At 42.7% G+C, this 17,876-nt stretch overlaps 1 protein-coding gene across 2 annotated transcripts in view; it reads right to left on the bottom strand.

Annotated features, from left to right (window-relative positions):
* Positions 1-2,566: 2,566 nt before the first annotated feature.
* Positions 2,567-17,876, bottom strand: part of VWA8 (von Willebrand factor A domain containing 8) — a 93,997-nt gene continuing 78,687 nt past the window's right edge. Inside the window, exons 40-45 of one of the 2 annotated variants that reach the window (XM_033154306.1) lie at positions 17,085-17,193; positions 12,790-12,915; positions 9,783-9,941; positions 7,989-8,087; positions 5,263-5,501; positions 2,567-2,861 (exon numbers count right to left, since the gene is read on the bottom strand). In XM_033154306.1, the coding sequence (XP_033010197.1) occupies positions 2,753-2,861; positions 5,263-5,501; positions 7,989-8,087; positions 9,783-9,941; positions 12,790-12,915; positions 17,085-17,193 (841 nt within the window). In that variant the 3' untranslated portion in view covers positions 2,567-2,752. The remainder of the gene's footprint in view (positions 2,862-5,262; positions 5,502-7,988; positions 8,088-9,782; positions 9,942-12,789; positions 12,916-17,084; positions 17,194-17,876) is intronic. The other variant, XM_033154305.1, reaches the window with a different exon arrangement.

Raw genomic sequence — 17,876 nt, 5'->3', positions numbered from 1 at the left:
TCTCTCTCTTAATCCAAAATTTTGAATTGAGACGTTTCCATTTTCAAATATATTGTGAGGATTTGCTGGGGAGGAATGAAAAGCAAGATATCATGCCTCTCCTCCCATGGTTTGAATTTAGCAAACTTAACAAACCGACAGCAACGCAAGGTACAGAGCCAAGCGACGCACGCGTTGTGAGGCATCGCAATACATAACCACTATTCGTTCTTGCAACTTACTAAACCAAAACGGAATTTCAGAGCTCGCCATACGCGGGTGGTGGGTGCTTTCATGCCAGTCTGCTTATGAACGCAATAAAATATTACCATTTGTGTCTCTGATTCCTCGCATTGCCCCGAAGCTGGTTTTTGTTTTTAAAGTTTTGCATTTAGAGGAAGCTCATGGCCTTTGCCAGCTTTGTGCTATTATCTGTTGCCCTTCCATCATGAGGAGCATTGCCATGCCCATGTACAGCAACATCTCGCTGCCTTGGATGATGGGAAATGATGCTAAGGAGTTTGCTCTAATATTGTACTGCTGTGGCTTTCAGAAAGACCTCACATTTTTCTGGCTCCTTCAGTGGACGGAATGGCTCTCAAGGACCACTTCACTGTGGATGGCGGAGCTCTCTCTCTCTCTCTCTTGAGACTTTTTGCCGTCTCTTCATAATTGGAGAGAGTCAGCATCGTGCCATGCAGTGTCTTCCTCCCTGTGACACAAACAGCAGCTTCAGGAGAAACATTTACCGTATTTTTTGCTCCATAAGACACACTTTTTTCCTCCTAAAAAGGAAGGGGAAATATCTGTGCGTCTTATGGAGCGAATGGTGGCCCCTGGAGCCGAATTGCCCAGGGGCCAAAAGCAGATAGCGCCTTTTATTTTACAAAGAGAAAAGGGGGTGTTGAAAGGACCCCGCTCAGCAGCTGATCAGCAAGAGGTCGGGAGAGAGATAAGAGTCCCGGTTCCCTTTCAGCCCCGCCCTCCTTTGTTGAATGTGCTGCAGAGGGAGGTTGTTTGTTTCCCCAGCGACATGTGACTGGCTGATTAGATTATCTGTCTGGAAACTGTAGAAAAGGCTCCCTTTCCTTTAGAAGCTGCAGAAATGTGAGTTAAACCCCATAAAAATTGGGGCTTTTCCTCTTTGCTTTTCCCCCTTTGCAAAAGGAGCTTTGCTTTTCTCCCTTTGCAAAAAAAGCTGCAAAACTTTTAGCTGATGCTCAAAAAAGCAGGGCTTTTAAAGGAGGAAAATCAGAAAAAATATTTTTTTTTTCTTGTTTCCTCCTCTAAAAACGAGGTGCGCCCTATGGTCCGGTGCGCCCTATGGAGCGGAAAATACGGTAGATTGGGAAAATCTGATTTGGTTCTTAGCATGGTCAACAATTTTCACTTTACACAGCCTCAGAAAGTCAGCTGCAACCAAGTAGAATGCCTCCTGGGCATTTTCTTTCAGTGTTTGCAGATGCCCTGCTGCTTGTAATCACAGTTAGGTGTCTGCACAGAGTGGCAGAAAATCCTAAGTTTCTGAAAAAAAAGGTGACGGCCATTCTAGTCCAGCAGGCATTTAAGCATTGGAGTTTTTAATGATTTTTTATTTTATTTTATCCGTTAATATGCTTTAGCAATTTCTATGTACACCACTTGGAAACATTCATGATTAAGTGATATATAAATAACTGAAATTATATATATATATATATATATATATATATATATATATATATATATATAACAGTACAGTACTACTTGTTCCGTGCGTGCAGTACCTTTGATGGGCGAACAAAGCACTGCTCACAACTGCAGCCAATTCAAGGATAGATTAACGATCTGGAATTTCACAAATTGGTTTTTCATTTGAAATTCTCGGAAGTTTTCAGGTGCCTGTGAGACAACTGCGAAGCATCCCAGCCCCTTAGCCTCCACACCTTAACACTACGCTGCATTTCTACTCGAGGTAGAAAACGCAAAGGGAGACTATTAGATCTGTCCGATGTGCACATTACCACATTCATTCTTATTAACGGACAGAAAATTATTATGAGTTTTACCAGCTCCAAAAAAGGATCAATGGGAAATGACAAAACACTCTGCTTTTTGCACTAGACCAGTGGGGTCCAAACTTTATTCAAAGAGGGCCAGATTCGATGAAGTGAAGGGCCGTGAGGGATTGAAGTTGCTGAGGGGTTTTTTCAGGATTTTACCCAGGAAATAAACTGCCACAGGGGCCGGATTAAACCGACCAGCAGGCCCCCAAAATGGACTTTGGACATGCCTGCAGTAGACAGGTACTCAGTGCAAATCAGTGTCTACGGAAACTAGGTGGAAAGTTTAAATTATCGAAAGCTTTGAATGTGGGTGGGTTGTTTTTTTTAATAAAAATCCCACCAAGGTTTTTACTCAAATGTAGCAGTAATAGGTAGATACGCCCATTTAAGTACAACATATACTCCAATGTAGAGTACTTATTTCAACTGAAAGCCTAAGGGTTGTATCCTGTGCCATCCATGAACAGCACTTACACATGTAGAAGGCAGCTTCTTCTTCCTATCCTCTCTCCGCTAATCATGTTGAAGGCTCCTTCCTCCACAGAAAACATTGAGGCACGCTGGGTTGGGGAGGGAGGCGAGGAAGGCGAAATCCCTTTACGGAAGCACAAAGTCCACCAGTACAACACTAGTTTCCGCCCAATGTTACCAGAATTAGATCACCCTCTTAAACTCCGCCGAGGTGCTTCCCATATACAGCTGACCAGTTACCCTTCCTAGGCCCCTTCCTAAGCGTTTGACAGCATGGTGGAGGTGAAGATCTGCTGTAGAATCTGTGGGATGTCCTTTGTGTCCATGGCAATAAAGGAACGGCCGGCGGGCAGCGTCCTTTGCAACCTGCAGATCAGGAAAGAGAAGAATACACGATTGCAGATTGTGTCCCACTACAATAAATACACCGAATAACGTTTAAATGCTCTTAAGAAGAAAGTAAAAATTCCCTTCCAAATCTCTGTACCGTGACTGCGACCTGAAAGACTTGGAAACTTCGGTGGGAGCAAACGGAAAAAAAGCTTTGCTTTCTGCAGCAAGGCTGTTGGAGATTCGTTCCCCGTGTCTGCAGTCATGGGAATGTTGTCTATCATATGACGGTGTATGTTTTCTTTTCTTTTTCCAAATGATTTTTATTTTTTTTATAAACTGTAACAACTACAAAGAATAAAAAATAAATGCACATACATTGTTCTGTTTGGCATATATTGCCGTGACTTCCCTCAGACCTTTCAAATGGCTTTCAGATTTCCATCTTAATAATAAACTTCTTAAGTCTATCATTGCTTAAAATATCATATGCGAATTAATCACTATAAAAAACCATAATTGCAATAATATTTCTACCATTATCTACAAAGCTTCTTGAAGTCCTATAAATGTATTCAATTGAGAATTATTGTCTCTCAGATAGTTCGTGAATTTAAACCAGTCTTTGATGAATTTCTGGTCCCACTGTTCTTCCTGTCATTTTGTCCAGTTCTGCATATTCCACCAATTTCACTGTCCATTCTTCCTTTGTCGGTATTTCTTCTTGCTTCCATTTTTGTGCCAACAAAATCCTTGCCGCAGTCACTGCATATTGGAAAAGCTTAACATCTTGTTTTATAATGTCTATACCTATATGACGGTGTATGTTTTCATTCCACAGAATGGGAAGTGACGGAGACAGGATGTTTGTGTTACTGTGTTCCGTGAAGTGGGACTACTGTCCTTTGTTCTCTCTCTTTGCTGTCTGATGCTAGAGAGAGAGGGAGCCATGTTGCAGTGCTCCGTGTGTGTTTATATGTAAATAAAGTAGATTAGCCAAGATGCTGAGTTGCTGAGGTCTGTTTACGCATGCTGCGAAGACTTTGCAGATCCCGAAGTGTGCTGATTCTTCTTGGTATCAGTCGCTGTGATGTTCGGGCAGAAGAAAGCTTCTGAAGCTGCCGAATGAATGACCAGGAGAGAGAGAACATGCCAGCCGGGCATGTGTCTCTGCCAGGGTCCTACACGAGAGTAGGACGCTCCTGCTCCTCCTTTCTATTTGTGTTTGCTCTGTGCTATGCACATGCGTAGCAGCAAAAAGGAAAGTACAGCATTAACACTCTGGATTTGCTAAGGTCCCTCAAAAGTTGGATTCTTTTGAGCCTATGGATGCGGTGAATCAGGGAATCGTCTTTGACAGTTTTGAAAATAACTTACTTCATTCTTATAGTGCTCTTCCACAAGATGCCCAGAAGGAAATACTTTACAAAATTGATACTCTCTGTTTCTGCTTGGCAAAACTGACGAAGGAACAGCTGGGACTACCTAAACAGAACATCCCTGACTGTGTTCCAGATCCTGCCTCATTCTCATACCATCATGAGCTGGACCTGTGGGTTGGGAAGGTGTCTATCCCTCCCTGCCATCAGGTGGCTGCTGAGGTGAACCCACTTTCTCATAATCAGGAGACGATCATCTCTCCACTAGTCCCAAGCTCCATACATTCCTCTGAGGCCAATAAGGCCACAACATCTGCTTGGGACAAAATGAGAGAACTTAATGATTTTGAATTGGGCTCTCCACATAAAGTGCTATGTATGGATGCACCTCCTTGCAATTATATTAATCCCCTCTCTTCAAATGTGAGCAAGTTGAACACATCCATAGACATTATCGAATCGCCAACAGAACCAGCTGATCCAGCCCAACTTCTGAAAGAATCTTCATCCGTATCAGGAAAAACGCTGAATAATACACTCCGGATAGTATGGGGCTTGTCCAATGGGATATACAGCAAATCCATGAGGAAACTTTTTTTGTGTTCCCCAGAACACAAAACCAATGACTGATTTAAAGTAGATCTTCTTCTTCTTCTTCTTCTTCTTCTTCTTCTTCTTCTTCTTCTTCCATTTATTAATTGCGAGAGGTAGTCTTTGGAGGCCCAGAATACAAGCAGCCCTTTGGTAACGTTGCATTTATTTACTTCAACCAATACTGAGTTAAACACACAGCAGAAGAAAGGGCGAATCTCTCATTTGTCACACCGAACTCTGGCATGGGCAGATGTTTCTGCTTTCTGCAAAGCTCAGCTTGGCATGAGTTCTCTGCCACTCACAGCACAAGAAACACTGTGTGTGATTGCTAGGCAAGCAGCCTGGCCAGAGGGCCAAACCTGAGCAGATTTGTGGAGAACCGTGCACCCAACGACTGGTGCAGAACACATTTTTTAAAGAAAACTTATGCCAAATGTATGCATGCCATGAACTCATTGACCTACCTGTCTGCCTGATCTCCTAAGGAGCCTATGAATATGGCAAACGCATTCACTTTGGGGTTGATGGTCAAGGCTTGAGCAAACCGAGCTGGAGGGATGCCGTACCGCTCAAGGTTGGCATCGCTTAAGACTATGACAAAGTACTCGTCCGCCTCTTCTTTCGCAATCTCCCGAATGGCGTGCTCTGTGCCCTCCAGAGTGTGGTCGCCACTCATACAGAACTGTGCGTGGGCATGCATTATCTGAGGAGGGGGGGGGGAAGACCCAATAAAAAGAGGCACGGAAATGAAAAACAAGGAAGCAAATATTTCCGCACCCATTGAACGGGAAAGCCTATCGCATGTGAATTCATGTCCAAATTCTAGATAAGAATTACAGTCTTAAATGAAGAAATAGTTTCACATTGAAAAATCCCTTGAAAGTCTTTTAGAAACGCATAGAAAACACAGGAAAACTTTCTCTAAGACGCTATATCTTCTCAAGAATCAAAGAAATAGAAACCATATATATTTTTTATATACTTCTCTAAAAAAAAACGAGCTGAGGAAGGCGTCTACGCCGAAACGGGGCCCTGTCCTGGTCTCCAGTTGTCTCATTATACATCTGACATGCATCGTAGAAGCCCTTACATCAACTTCTAAAAGACTTTCAAGGGATTTTTCAATGTGAAACTATTTCTTCATTTAAGACTGTAATTCTTAACAGGATTGACACTATATTTGTATTTACACACAAGTAAATGCAACTTTTTTGGTTGAAACTTCCGGCCAGAGTTCTTAATTATATTTATTTCAGTGTATTTTGTAATAAGAACTCCAACTTTATTTACAAATTCTAGGTAATGCAACTTTTTGATTGATAAAAAATGGAAGGGGAGCACCTTCCCATTTCACCTCAGGCAGCAAAATGAGATGTGACACACACGCACACCCTGGGACACAAATATGGAAAATAAATGGACCTGTGAACCAAAAACTTATCTCACTGGGAACGTAATATAAGACTTGTGGTTCCAGCTTTCTTAGGCAAACCCCCAGTGGGCTGAGAAGGGGGCGGTTGGGTATATGCACCGTGTCGACCAAGTGGAATTAAAGATAACGGCCCTTCATTTCTGACAGCATCGCTCCAGAGTAGGAAAAAAATGAACGCAATCCATAACCGGCCTTTGCTGGAAGGCTCAAAGTGTGCGTGCAGATCAACCAGGTGCCTAGCGTTTATTTCAATAGTAAAATATGTGGTATGACTCCTTAAGGGACCGCCTCTCCTGGTATGTCCCGGGTAGGACCTTAAGGTCCTCAAATAATAATTTGTTGGAGGTCCCGAGCCACAAGGATGCTAGGTTGGCTTCAACTAGGGCCAGGGCCTTCTCAGTACTGGACCCGACTTGGTGGAACAGTCTGGCACAAGAGACCAGGGCCCTGCGGGATTTGGCATCTTTCCGCAGGGCCTGCAAGACGGAGCTGTTCCACCTAGCCTTTGGGTTGGTTTCAGTTTAACCCTGATGTTTCGTTCTTTTGGGGTGATTGGTGGGCTACTTAAAAATGAGGCTGAAGTTTAGATTTAGTTTAAAATTGTATTTTAATCTGTATTTTAATGAACTGTTTTATGTTTTTGTTGTGATTTTATTGGTGTTAGCCGCCCTGAGCCCGGTTTGGCGGGGAAGGGCGGGGTATAAATAAAAATTTATTATTATTATTATTATTATTATTATTATTATTATTATTATTATTAACAACAGTAGATGAGAATTTGCAGAAAAATAAAAATAAAATGTCTAGTGGTTCCTTAAAAACTAAAATATTTTGTGAGGTGTTCTCTTCAGTTGACAAGATTCGTTATTTGCATCCGTCTCCATGCACACACAATTTTTGGAGAAAACCCCATTAAATGCGAGCGGTCCAGGTGGTCTGTGAACCCTCTGCAAAGCTCAAATGCATAGAAGAGAACTATAACTACTCACAACAGTAGCAACTGCTGAGAACACCATCTGGACAGGGAAGAAAATCCGTATGTTACACAGGAAAAAAACTCCATAAAAACAAATAATATATCAGCAGCCACTGTCAGAACAGGGTCCTCAACTAGATGGGCCAGTGGCCGGATCCAGTAGCTTCTCCTTACGTTCTTATATTCAGATTCCTAAGTGCCAAGGGTGGGATTTTTTAACAGCATGTGTCAGGAAACCCCCCTCCCCACGGCTGGTAGCATCCCAGGATCGTTTGCAGTACAGGGAACCACCCCCTTTGTTCACCAGCTCGTCATCCCCCTCCTCAGGAGGAAGCGACCATTCCTCCAGTGGGGAGGGGGAGTTAGAGGCAGGAAGTCGGCGCAGGGGCTCTGAATGGATGGCAGAGCCTGAGCACCAAGGGGAAAGCGGGCAACAGGGACAGCTTCCAGCGCCCCGAGTTTGCAGACAGGAAAGACGTGGAAGGGGGAGGCGGGGGTTTAGAATCCCGCGCCTCTTTTGCTGGACCAAGAACCGGAAGGGTTCATTCCCGGACTCTGCGGAGGGATGAGATGGATGTTTGAACTTTTGCTCCACTGTAAATATCTGCACAATAAAGAACTTAGTTTTTAGAAGTTCTGCGTTCGGCTGATTTCTCATGAGCAACCACTGAACGTCCTGACAGCATGTTTATACCTTCACACTCCCTGTCTCGCTTGCTCCTCTTTCCGGTATACCGGGCACTACAGAAATGTCTTAAGAATTACAGTCAGTAAAAGTTTACCTTCAAAATTTCCAATCTTTGTTTATTGTTCTTCGGAACATTGTCATTCTGGACCACGGCAATGTTAAAACCATCTCCCGAATGCCCAGCGATGTCATACTGCATGGAAAAGATTTAAATGCCCTTGTGCTCACAGGCCAAAGTACAAATTAAGGCTGGAATGGGCACATTTTATGTCTTTAGTTAGATATTCAAATTCTTAATATTGATTGTTCAGCCCTTTTGAGCAAACCACAACAGGATGTGCTTTTCAGCATCAGCTTGCATGGACAGATCAGACAAATTCATACTGGAATACCAGGGGAAGCTTTTAAGATGTCCAGTGTCTAACTGCCTATATTTCTATGAATATTAATTTTATTTGACAAGACTTAAATGCCACTTAATCAACAAAAACTAAGCAGCTTACATAAAAATATAAAATACAAGAGACATTACACACACTTTGTGAACCAAGAAAATATTTAATAATATATATATATATATATATATATATATATATATATATATATATATATAATATTCATTTAAAAATACTGATAACATTAACGTTAAAACCAAATGGAGAAAAAAAATGCATAAACATTGTACCAGACATGTAGTAAAAGCATGATCTGGCCAATAGACATTTAAAATGTTTCCGGATAAGAGGGATGTTGAAACCTCTCTTACAAAGACAGGAGGGAGTCCAATTGCACCATAAAGACTCACAAATCTTTTGCACCATTAGCTTTTGTGGACTAGAATCATAGAAGCATAGAGTTGGAAGGGACCCCAAGGGTCATCTAGTCCAACCCCCTGCAATGCAGGAATCTTTTTGCCCAGTGTGGGGCTCAAACCCGCAACCCTGAGAGTCCCACGCTCTATTGATGTATGAAATGGTCCTACGTAAAGGAAGGCACGTGAGATAAATAAAGCTAAAGTTTTAGCTATATTGATGCAATATGCTGAAGCCTCACTACTACCAACATTTAACACGAGCATTTTAGACACTAAAGCTCAAGGCAAAACGCAATTGATTTTTGTACTCTGCAATGCTTCCAGACAATGGTGGTAGACTGCTTTTTGGTTTCCTAAGAGAAAGAAATGTCTATTTCTTTGGTGAACAGAAGTGCGGCCTGCCATATTTTTCGCTCCATAGGACGCACCTCATTTTTAGAGGAGGAAACAAGGGAAAAAATATTTTTCTGGTTTTCCTCCTCTAAAAGCCCTATTTTTTTTAGGTTCAGCTAAAGGTTTTGCAGCTTTTTTTGCAAAGGGAAAAGCCCTGTGTTTTTTTAGGATCAGCTAAAAGTTTTGCAGCTCCTTTTCCAAAGGGGGAAAAGCAAAGAGGAAAAGCTCCATTTTTATGGGGTTGAACTCACATTTCTGCAGCTTCTAAAGGAAAGGGAGTCTTTTCTACAGTTTCCAGAAAGATAATCTAATCAGCCAGTCACATGTCTCTGGGGAAACAAACAACCTCCCTCTGCAGCACATTCAACAAAGGAGGGCGGGGCTGAAAGGGAGCCGGGACTCTTATCTCTCTCCCGATCTCTTGCTGATCAACTGATCAGCGGGGTCCTTTCAACACCCCCTTTTCTCTTTGTAAAATAAAAAGCATGATCCTCTTTTGGCCCCTGGGCAATTCAGCTCCAGGGACCACCATTCGCTCCATAAGACGCACAGATATTTCCCCTCACTTTTTAGGAGGAAAAAAGTGCGTCTTAAGGAGCGAAAAATACGGTACATATTTCTGCTGAAAACGGTCTACTGGAAAAGTTAACGCCGATACATATATGTTTGTGTGCAAATCACCTTAAATTTCTGCTCGTAGTTCTCAAAGGCTTCCATAACCATGCAAACGGCTTCCATGGAGCGCTCCAGCCGCCCGTCCACCCCGTTGAAGCGGTACATGCTGCCAGAGACATCCACGACCAGGCGGAGGCGCTTGGGTTTTTGTTGAGGGCTCCCCAGCTTCAAGAAAGCAACAGCAAGTCAGGTTGGTGAAGTGGGTGGGTGAGCTTCAGTCAAAAGGGGCAAACTGTTAAGTGCTAGCTTAAAGGGCAGATTTTTAAAATAAATGTTCTAATGCAAAATCGGTGAACTGGGCCCAAATCCTTCTAATTACTTTTTCAGGTAACTTTCTGAATCACTGTTCTAAGAGCAGATGAGCTCCTTCTCTGCTACCTCTGCTTCCTTATTTGTGTGTTTAAGAAGGACCCGAAGGAAGAATCCTGAGAAAAGCAAGGGTTAGCTCACTGTTTTGTGAATTGCACATGGTCCTCATAAAGGTCGCGGGTGGCGCTGTGGTGTAAAGCACAGAGCCTAGGGCTGGCCGATCAGAAGCTCAGCGGTTCGAATCCCCGCAATGAGGTGAGCTCCCGTTGCTTGGTTCCTGCTCCTGCCAACCTAGCAGTCTGAAAGCACGTCAAGTGCAAGTAGATAAATAGGTACCGCTCCAGCGGGAGGGTAAACGGCGTTTCCGTGCGTTGCTCTGGTTTCGCCAGAAGCGGCTTAGTCATGCTGGCCACATGACCTGGAAAAACTGTCTGCGGACAAACGCCGGCTCCCTCGGCCAGTAAAGCGAGATGAGCGCCGCAACCCCAGAGTCGTTCGCGACTGGACTTAACTGTCAGGGGTCCCTTACCTTTACCTTTTTTACCTCATAAAGGTATTGTGATCCTGTTAAAATATTACAGAAAACACTTCTTTTGAGATACAGTGCTACCTTGGTTCTCAAACGCCTTGGTACTCAAACGACTTGGAACCCAAACCCAGCAAACCCAGAAGTAAGTGTTCCCTTTTGTGAACTTTTTTCAGAAGCTGAATGTGCTCCGTTTTGAGTGTTACACCTCCATTTTGAGTGTTGAGGTCTGTCTGTTTTTGCTATTTATTTTGCATTTTTGTTTTTGCGGCTCTTTTTGTTTTGTTTTTGTGACTGCGTGGAACCCAGTTCAGCTACTGATTGATTGATTGATTGTGGGACTGCAGTACATTGTTTATTGCTTTCATTTTATGGATCAATGGTCTCGTTAGATAGTAGAGATCATGTTAAATTGCTGTTTTAGGGGATGTTTTCTGGAACGGATTAATCCATTTTGCATTACTTTCCATGGGAAAGTGTGCCTTGGTTTCGGAACGCTTTGGTTTTGGAACGGACTTCCGGAACGGATTGAGTTTAAGAACCAAGGTATCACTGTATTGAGAAAAATCTACTGAATAGATTTCTGGATTTAAGTTGCCCATACTGGAAACAAAATCCAAGAAACATCTCACATAAGGTTCTGCAGGTAAAAGTCTTCTTTCTTTCTTTCTTTCTTTCTCTCTTTCTTTCTTATTTTTTTTACTAAAATGGATCTCAGATTCAGAATTCATTCCAAAAGCAAATAGGGATTTTTTTTAAAAAAAAACATGCATTATGGGGATAATTCAGCTTTGTGTTGCAAAGCTTGTCTGCTGACATTACAGCCTTTAAAATGTGATTCTGGGAGACACTGCACTCAGACTATAAAGTAGATCATTTAAAAAGTGAATCGTCTGTTTTAACACTTTCTGGCATTGCTCCTGGATCTGAAAAGGTATTTCATGACACATGAAACAAGGCAAGCCGGAATACAAATACCAAGCTGCTTACAGAGAGTTTGGCAAACAGATAAAAACGCTTAAAATGTTTGTTTTGTTCTACTAGCTTTCCAATGTCATTCTTTCACTGAATCACCATTCAAGCATTTCGTTTTGAATTCTCGTCTTCTCCACTGAAATAGAGATGCTTCTCATAATTCGGTTCTTTGTCCCCATTATTTATGATTTACTTCAATCCAGAGCAGACATTGTAACAAGAGGGTGGAATTTAACTGCGAACGCTAAGCTCTCTGGAGTTCCGGGAGTTGCAGCTTGGGACTTTTTCCTTCATACAGCGACACATCCAAGCGGTTGCCTTCATGGTCAGCCATGGGAAGGAAATTCCCCAGGAGGGCACACAGCCAACAAAGAGAGCCCAGAATGTGAAACTTGCTGATTCAAGTTCCCCATTACGAGGTTTACATAGCAATTATCTCCAGATTCTGAGGGCCAAATGGCAGGAGACTGTGGGAGAACTGTAACTGGGTCTCCTGCTATTCTTTAAAAGTGCACTACCTGCAGAGAAAATAGCAGCTTTGGAGAGGGCAATTTTACGAGGAAAATGGAAGGAAGAAAGAGAGGATCAACTTCCTCCAGCAGCACCGCAGTCCTTATCAGATTCCTCCTCAGCCCCTACAGCAGCTACTTAGGAAATAAAAAAGGGAAGGTATTCTAATCCCAGACATCCGGCTGTCATGTCTGGTTGCACCCTGGGTCCAGAAAAGGTAAAAAACAGCTGACTCGATATCATAAACGCAAGACCGAGGAAAGCTGCTCTCAAAGGCATGTTTGGAGACAGACTTACGTCACACAGAGCTGCAGCACAAAATGAAAGGAGCACAAACAAACTATGTCAATGGACTCCGCAGGAGAACTTTCTCCATCCCAAACATAATGCACAGTGTGATTCTGGAACCTGCATGGAGCTGCAGGACAGCCGCAGCTGCCTCCCGGAACGGGCAATGATTCTGTGGAAATTCACTGTGCCAGACTCCAGGGGGGCATGCTGGCTGGGCTACATTTAGGTCTGTGCAAGCTCTGCCTTATGCATGAAAAAAATGTGTGAATAATGGGGGGGGCAGAATTTTGTAAATTGGACCAAATTACCCAGCAAAACGTTAAATGGACTGACTGAGAAAAGCATGTACGCCAGGAAAACAGTTGGTGTGCATGCACTTTAACTTTGTCTCAGTTAACTTACTTGTGGGTCAAGATCTCCCCGTCGCTTATAGATAGTTTTTTCACCTGTCAGACTGTCAATTATCTTGGCATCATCTAGTTCTCCAACGGCCTGGTTCCTGAGCCACTGTCTTTCCTTCCCTTTCGCCTGTGAAGAAAAGGAAACACTTGTCTTTAAGATTATTTTCTCTCTGAAAAGTATTTGGAAGCACTAATGGCAAATTCTACAATGAGGTTCGGCACAAACATTCAAACCAAAACACGAACAGGCAAGTATTTAGGAACGCAGGGCTCTGCCTTATGCTGAGTCAGACCATTGGAGCATCTATCTCTTCTTCTTCTTTTATAAGAATTTATTAAATTTTGATAATACAACAAAAACAAAACACTACAAAGATTACAAAAAAGACAAAAATACAAAAATACAAAACCAAAAATCTCAACAAAAACAAAAACACATATTTAATTATACTCATACTATTACTTAACATTGTTAGGGGACCTCCTCGCATCCTCTCTTTCTACGTTCATTGCATATCCTCTTTAGTAATTTCAAAACATTATATAATCATCATTCTCTTCTAATCTTATTTTTTTAAAAAATTATATTACCTAATTCTTATCTCCTATCTTAAACTAACTAATTTCATAACTGTAACCTTATAAGTCCTCTAATTCCGTTCTCAGATAACAATTCATGCGGTTTCAAATAGTCTTTAAATTTCTTCCAATCCTCCTGCACCGCTTCCTCCCTCTGGTCTCGGAGCTTCCCGGTCAGTTCTGCGAGTTCCATATATTCCATCATCTTCATTTGCCAATCTTCCACTGTTGGTAATTCTTCAGTTTTCCAGTTTTTAGCCAATAAAATCCTAGCAGCTGTTGTGGCATACATTAAAAAAATGTTCTGTCCTTGTTGGGAATTTCATAGTTGATCATGCCCAGCAGAAAGGCCTCTGGTTTTTTGCTCATTGGAGCATCTATCTCAGTATTGTCTACAATGACTGGCAATGGCTCTCCTGGACTATGGACCCAGACATTTCCTACCTAGAGATGCCAAGGAATCCAGCTGGGACCTTTTGCCAATGAGCGACAGCCCTTCTCCATGGATAATCGATCCTTCCTATCAAACAAACTGTTAATAGTTCAAGTCGTGTGGCTTAAGTGATGATGGGCACAGCTCTCAAAATTAGCTTTCAGTTAGCTTTTTAGTTAACTTTCAGTTACTGACATAAGCAACTGGACTTTGAGAGCCTTGTTAACAACCGGCCATCACTTAAGCCATATGAAGTTCCAGTTACAGGTGGGTAGCCGTGTTGGTCTGCCATAGTCAAAACAAAATCGAAAATTCTTTCCAGTAGCACCTTAGAGACCAACAGAAGACTTCTGTTTCAGTATATCTGAAGAAGTGTGCATGCACACGAAAGCTCATACCAGGAACAAACTCAGTTGGTCTCTAAGGTGCTACTGGAAAGGACTTCTGTTTCAGTGTATCTGAAGAAGTGTGCATGCACACGAAAGCTCATACCAGGAACAAACTCAGTTGGTCTCTAAGGTGCTACTGGAAAGAATTTTCGATTTTGTTTTGGCCATATGAAGTACAAGGTAGGGACTTTTTCACCGGTCTAAGGATGCTTTGTGACTCTGAGCACGAGGCGCTCTGGTGTGCATGTTAGGAAGAAGGTAAGTCCAGACCACGTCTCTGTGGCATCCATTGTCCATTCAGACACATGAACCTCCAGCTTGAAGTAGCACCACACAGGCACAGGTTTATCACCTCAGTGCGAACTAGGCCCAAATAACGGGATCATACACAAAATAAATTAAATAAATAAAATGGGCCACGGGTGGCACTGTGGTCTAAACCACAGAGCCTAGGGCTTGCAGATCAGAAGGTCGGCGATTCGAATCCCCGCGGCAGGGTGAGCTCCCGTTGCTCGGTCCCTGCTCCTGCCAACCTAGCAGTTCGAAAGCACGTCAAAATGCAAGTAGATAAATAGGTACCACTCCGGCGGGAAGGTAAACGGCGTTTCCGTGCGCTGCTCTGGTTCTCCAGAAGCGGCTTAGTCATGCTGGCCACATGACCCGGAAGCTGTACGCCGGCTCCCTCAGCCAGTAATGCGAGATGAGCGCCGCAACCCCAGAGTCGTCCGCGACTGGACCTAATGGTCAGGGGTCCCTTTACCTTTACCCCAAATAAGCAGGTTGTTAAGTTTCTTTTTTATTATATATATTTCTATTCTTTATTATTTAAAAGCCTTTACAACAATGACAAACAAAACAAAAACAACTAACAAAAAAAGGAAAAATGTTACTAAAGTAGCAAGGAAAAACAAAAGCAAAAGAAATTGTTTTACATAATTTCCAAAGTTTAAAACATTCTTACTGCAGGTTGTTAAATTTCACAGTTATATGAGTCTTTTCCTCCTCCTTTTTTTTTTACAGGCAGCAAAGGATGTCTGGTTTCTTGGTCAGATAGTTTTGCTACCCATTTCCCAGGAAGACAATGAAGCCTCAGGAAACAAAGCATACACCGCTTTCCCCATGAACTTAAAACAACCTTTTGTTAGTCTAAAGGAAAACGGATGCGCTTCCTTCCCTGATGTGGCAAGTGCTGCTCTGTGTAGGCACCAGGGACCAACTCCAGAGACCCTGGTCCGGAGGGAGGGGGCACAGGGCTAGCGGCTGCCGCCTCCCTCCCCCTTCTCCCTCAGCTGTCCTGAATGTAGGACAGTGCTTAGAGTCTTTGTGCAAGGAATTGTGGAGCCCAAAGGCTAAGATGCAATACAGTGGTGCCTCTGGTTACGTACTTAATTCGTTCCGGAGGTCCGTTCTTAACCTGAAACTGTTCTTAACCTGAAGCACCACTTTAGCTAATGGGACCTCCCGCTGCGGCTGTTCCTCAGATTTCTGTTCTTATCCTGAAGCAAAGTTCTTAACCTGAAGTGTTATTTGTGGGTTAGTGAAGCATATGTAACCTGAAGTGTATGTAACCTGAGGTACCACTGTATATAACATGTAACAACAGTAAAATGTCTTCAAAAATGTCTTCTGGACGTCGCTACAGGACTTCATATACAAAATCGGCCAGGCACAATAATAGTTTTTCCCCGTGTGCCATTAAATTGTTAAATTCATAGTTGTATAGCTTAAGGGGAGGTAAAATATGGGTGGGGTTTCTTTGCTTCTTTGTATTGTGAGAGGAACAGTGTCTGTATGTTTACATTGCAATGTAGCCGAAACAAATTCCAAGTATGTTGGAAAATGTACTTGGCCAATAATAAAAAATTATTCCTATTATTCCTATTCCTAAAAGAAGATTTTGATCATATTATTGTTATTATTATTATTATTACTACTACTACCACTACAAACAGAATTTTGAAGGGTTCTTCACTTATGACCTGGAATAACTATTTGGTTTTGTTTTGGGTTTTTTTTTACACAAAAAGAGAAGCTGGGGGGGGGGGAAGCACACTGTCTTAACAATTTGGGGGCACAATCAGGCTCTTTTAATTTCTACAAAGTATGAGCTGCTCAGATTTTGAGGAAAAAAACATCTCACTGCACACTTTGCAAATGGAAGCTTATCTTGATTCTCTCTGTGCATTTCTTCTCCTCTCCCTGGCTTTCAGAGAGTGAAGCACAGATGTCAAGAAAGATCACGCCATGGACAAATAGCTGAAACACTCCTCAAGCAGATGTAAAGGCTCACCCAGCTGAAAGCATTATCTGGGCACAATGGCATGAGTTTCAAGGATCAGTGAGCTATGACACGAATCACCCTCTCTTTCAAAACTAGATGCAGCACCCCCTAAAGCAGCAGTGGGAGACGGATGGACAATGACCCAAACAAGGTCACAAGAGGAAGAAGAGGAAGAAGAAGAGTTTGGATTTGAAACCCCGCTTTATCACTACCCCTGAGAGACTTCAAAGAAGTGTGACTAGCCCAAGGTCACCCAGCAGCTGCATGTGGAGGAGCGGAGACGCGAACCCGGTTCACCAGATTACGAGTCTACCGCTCTTAACCACTACACCACACAAGGCCATTTCCCACAAGCTCCATCCACCTTCCCGACATCTGATATTAGATATAAGGTCAGGTGTGGAGCAGGAAAAAACGCAGCTCACCTGACCTCATGGCAAAATCAGGTGAGTGACAGATGGGGAGCCCTACCCACCTATCAAAATGGACCTGTCAAGGGCGTTGGGGGAGCTCAGGGTCCATCTCAGTGCCAATAACTTGAAAATAAATCATTTCCTCTCGGGTAAAATGCAGAAAAGGGAGTTTATCGGGGTTTTTAAAAAGTCAGTTATTACCTGTAAATTATCCAGGATGATTCGGAGTAAATGAACTTGCCGCCGAACAGCTCCAGAGAACCTCTCATACGTAGACGCATCATATTCACTCATCTGGATTTCTTTTAGTCTGAAGAAATGAGATGAATATAGAATGGAATGAATAAGAGGCATTTTGCACAGCTATAAAAGAGTTGGTAAACTTTCTTAAAACAGGACATACAAGTGCTACAGTGCAGAATAAAACAGGCCTTCATAGCTTAAGTTCTAAAACAGATATTCTACCACATTAACTGGGATGGTCCAAATATCAACAGAATTTGAATCTCATCTAGACTATTTTTATACAGAACTCTCACATCCTGAAATCTGGCTTGTCTTATCCTGTTTTGAGAAGATATTGAAGTGAAATCAAGAAAATTGAAGCATTCAGGCAGCCACTTAGATTTCCTTCACATATATTGGAGGTTTTTAAACAGAGCTTGTGATTCCTGCCTCGCAGGGAAGTTGGACTAGAATTAGGCTGCCATATTTTGAAGAGCAAAAAAAAGGGGACGCATTTGCCGACTTCTACTTTTAACGATGAATCGCTATGATGTCCCTCTCTACCCATGAAAAAGAGGACGTGTCCTGGAAAAAGAGGGCATGTGGCAACCCTAGCAGGGTCCCTTCCAATTCTATACAGTTGACCCTGTCTCACGGCTCATTCAGACTTCCGCTCGCCCTGCCACTTTCTCCCAAGGAAACCCGATCTTTAGCTCTCTATCAGAGCAAACGTCCATTAGATTTCCTCCGGGATGACATTTGCCCTGA

The sequence above is a fragment of the Lacerta agilis genome, chromosome 7 (genome assembly GCF_009819535.1).
Source record: "Lacerta agilis isolate rLacAgi1 chromosome 7, rLacAgi1.pri, whole genome shotgun sequence".
NCBI lineage: Eukaryota > Metazoa > Chordata > Lepidosauria > Squamata > Lacertidae > Lacerta > Lacerta agilis.
This window is presented reverse-complemented; position numbering and strand designations above follow the sequence as displayed.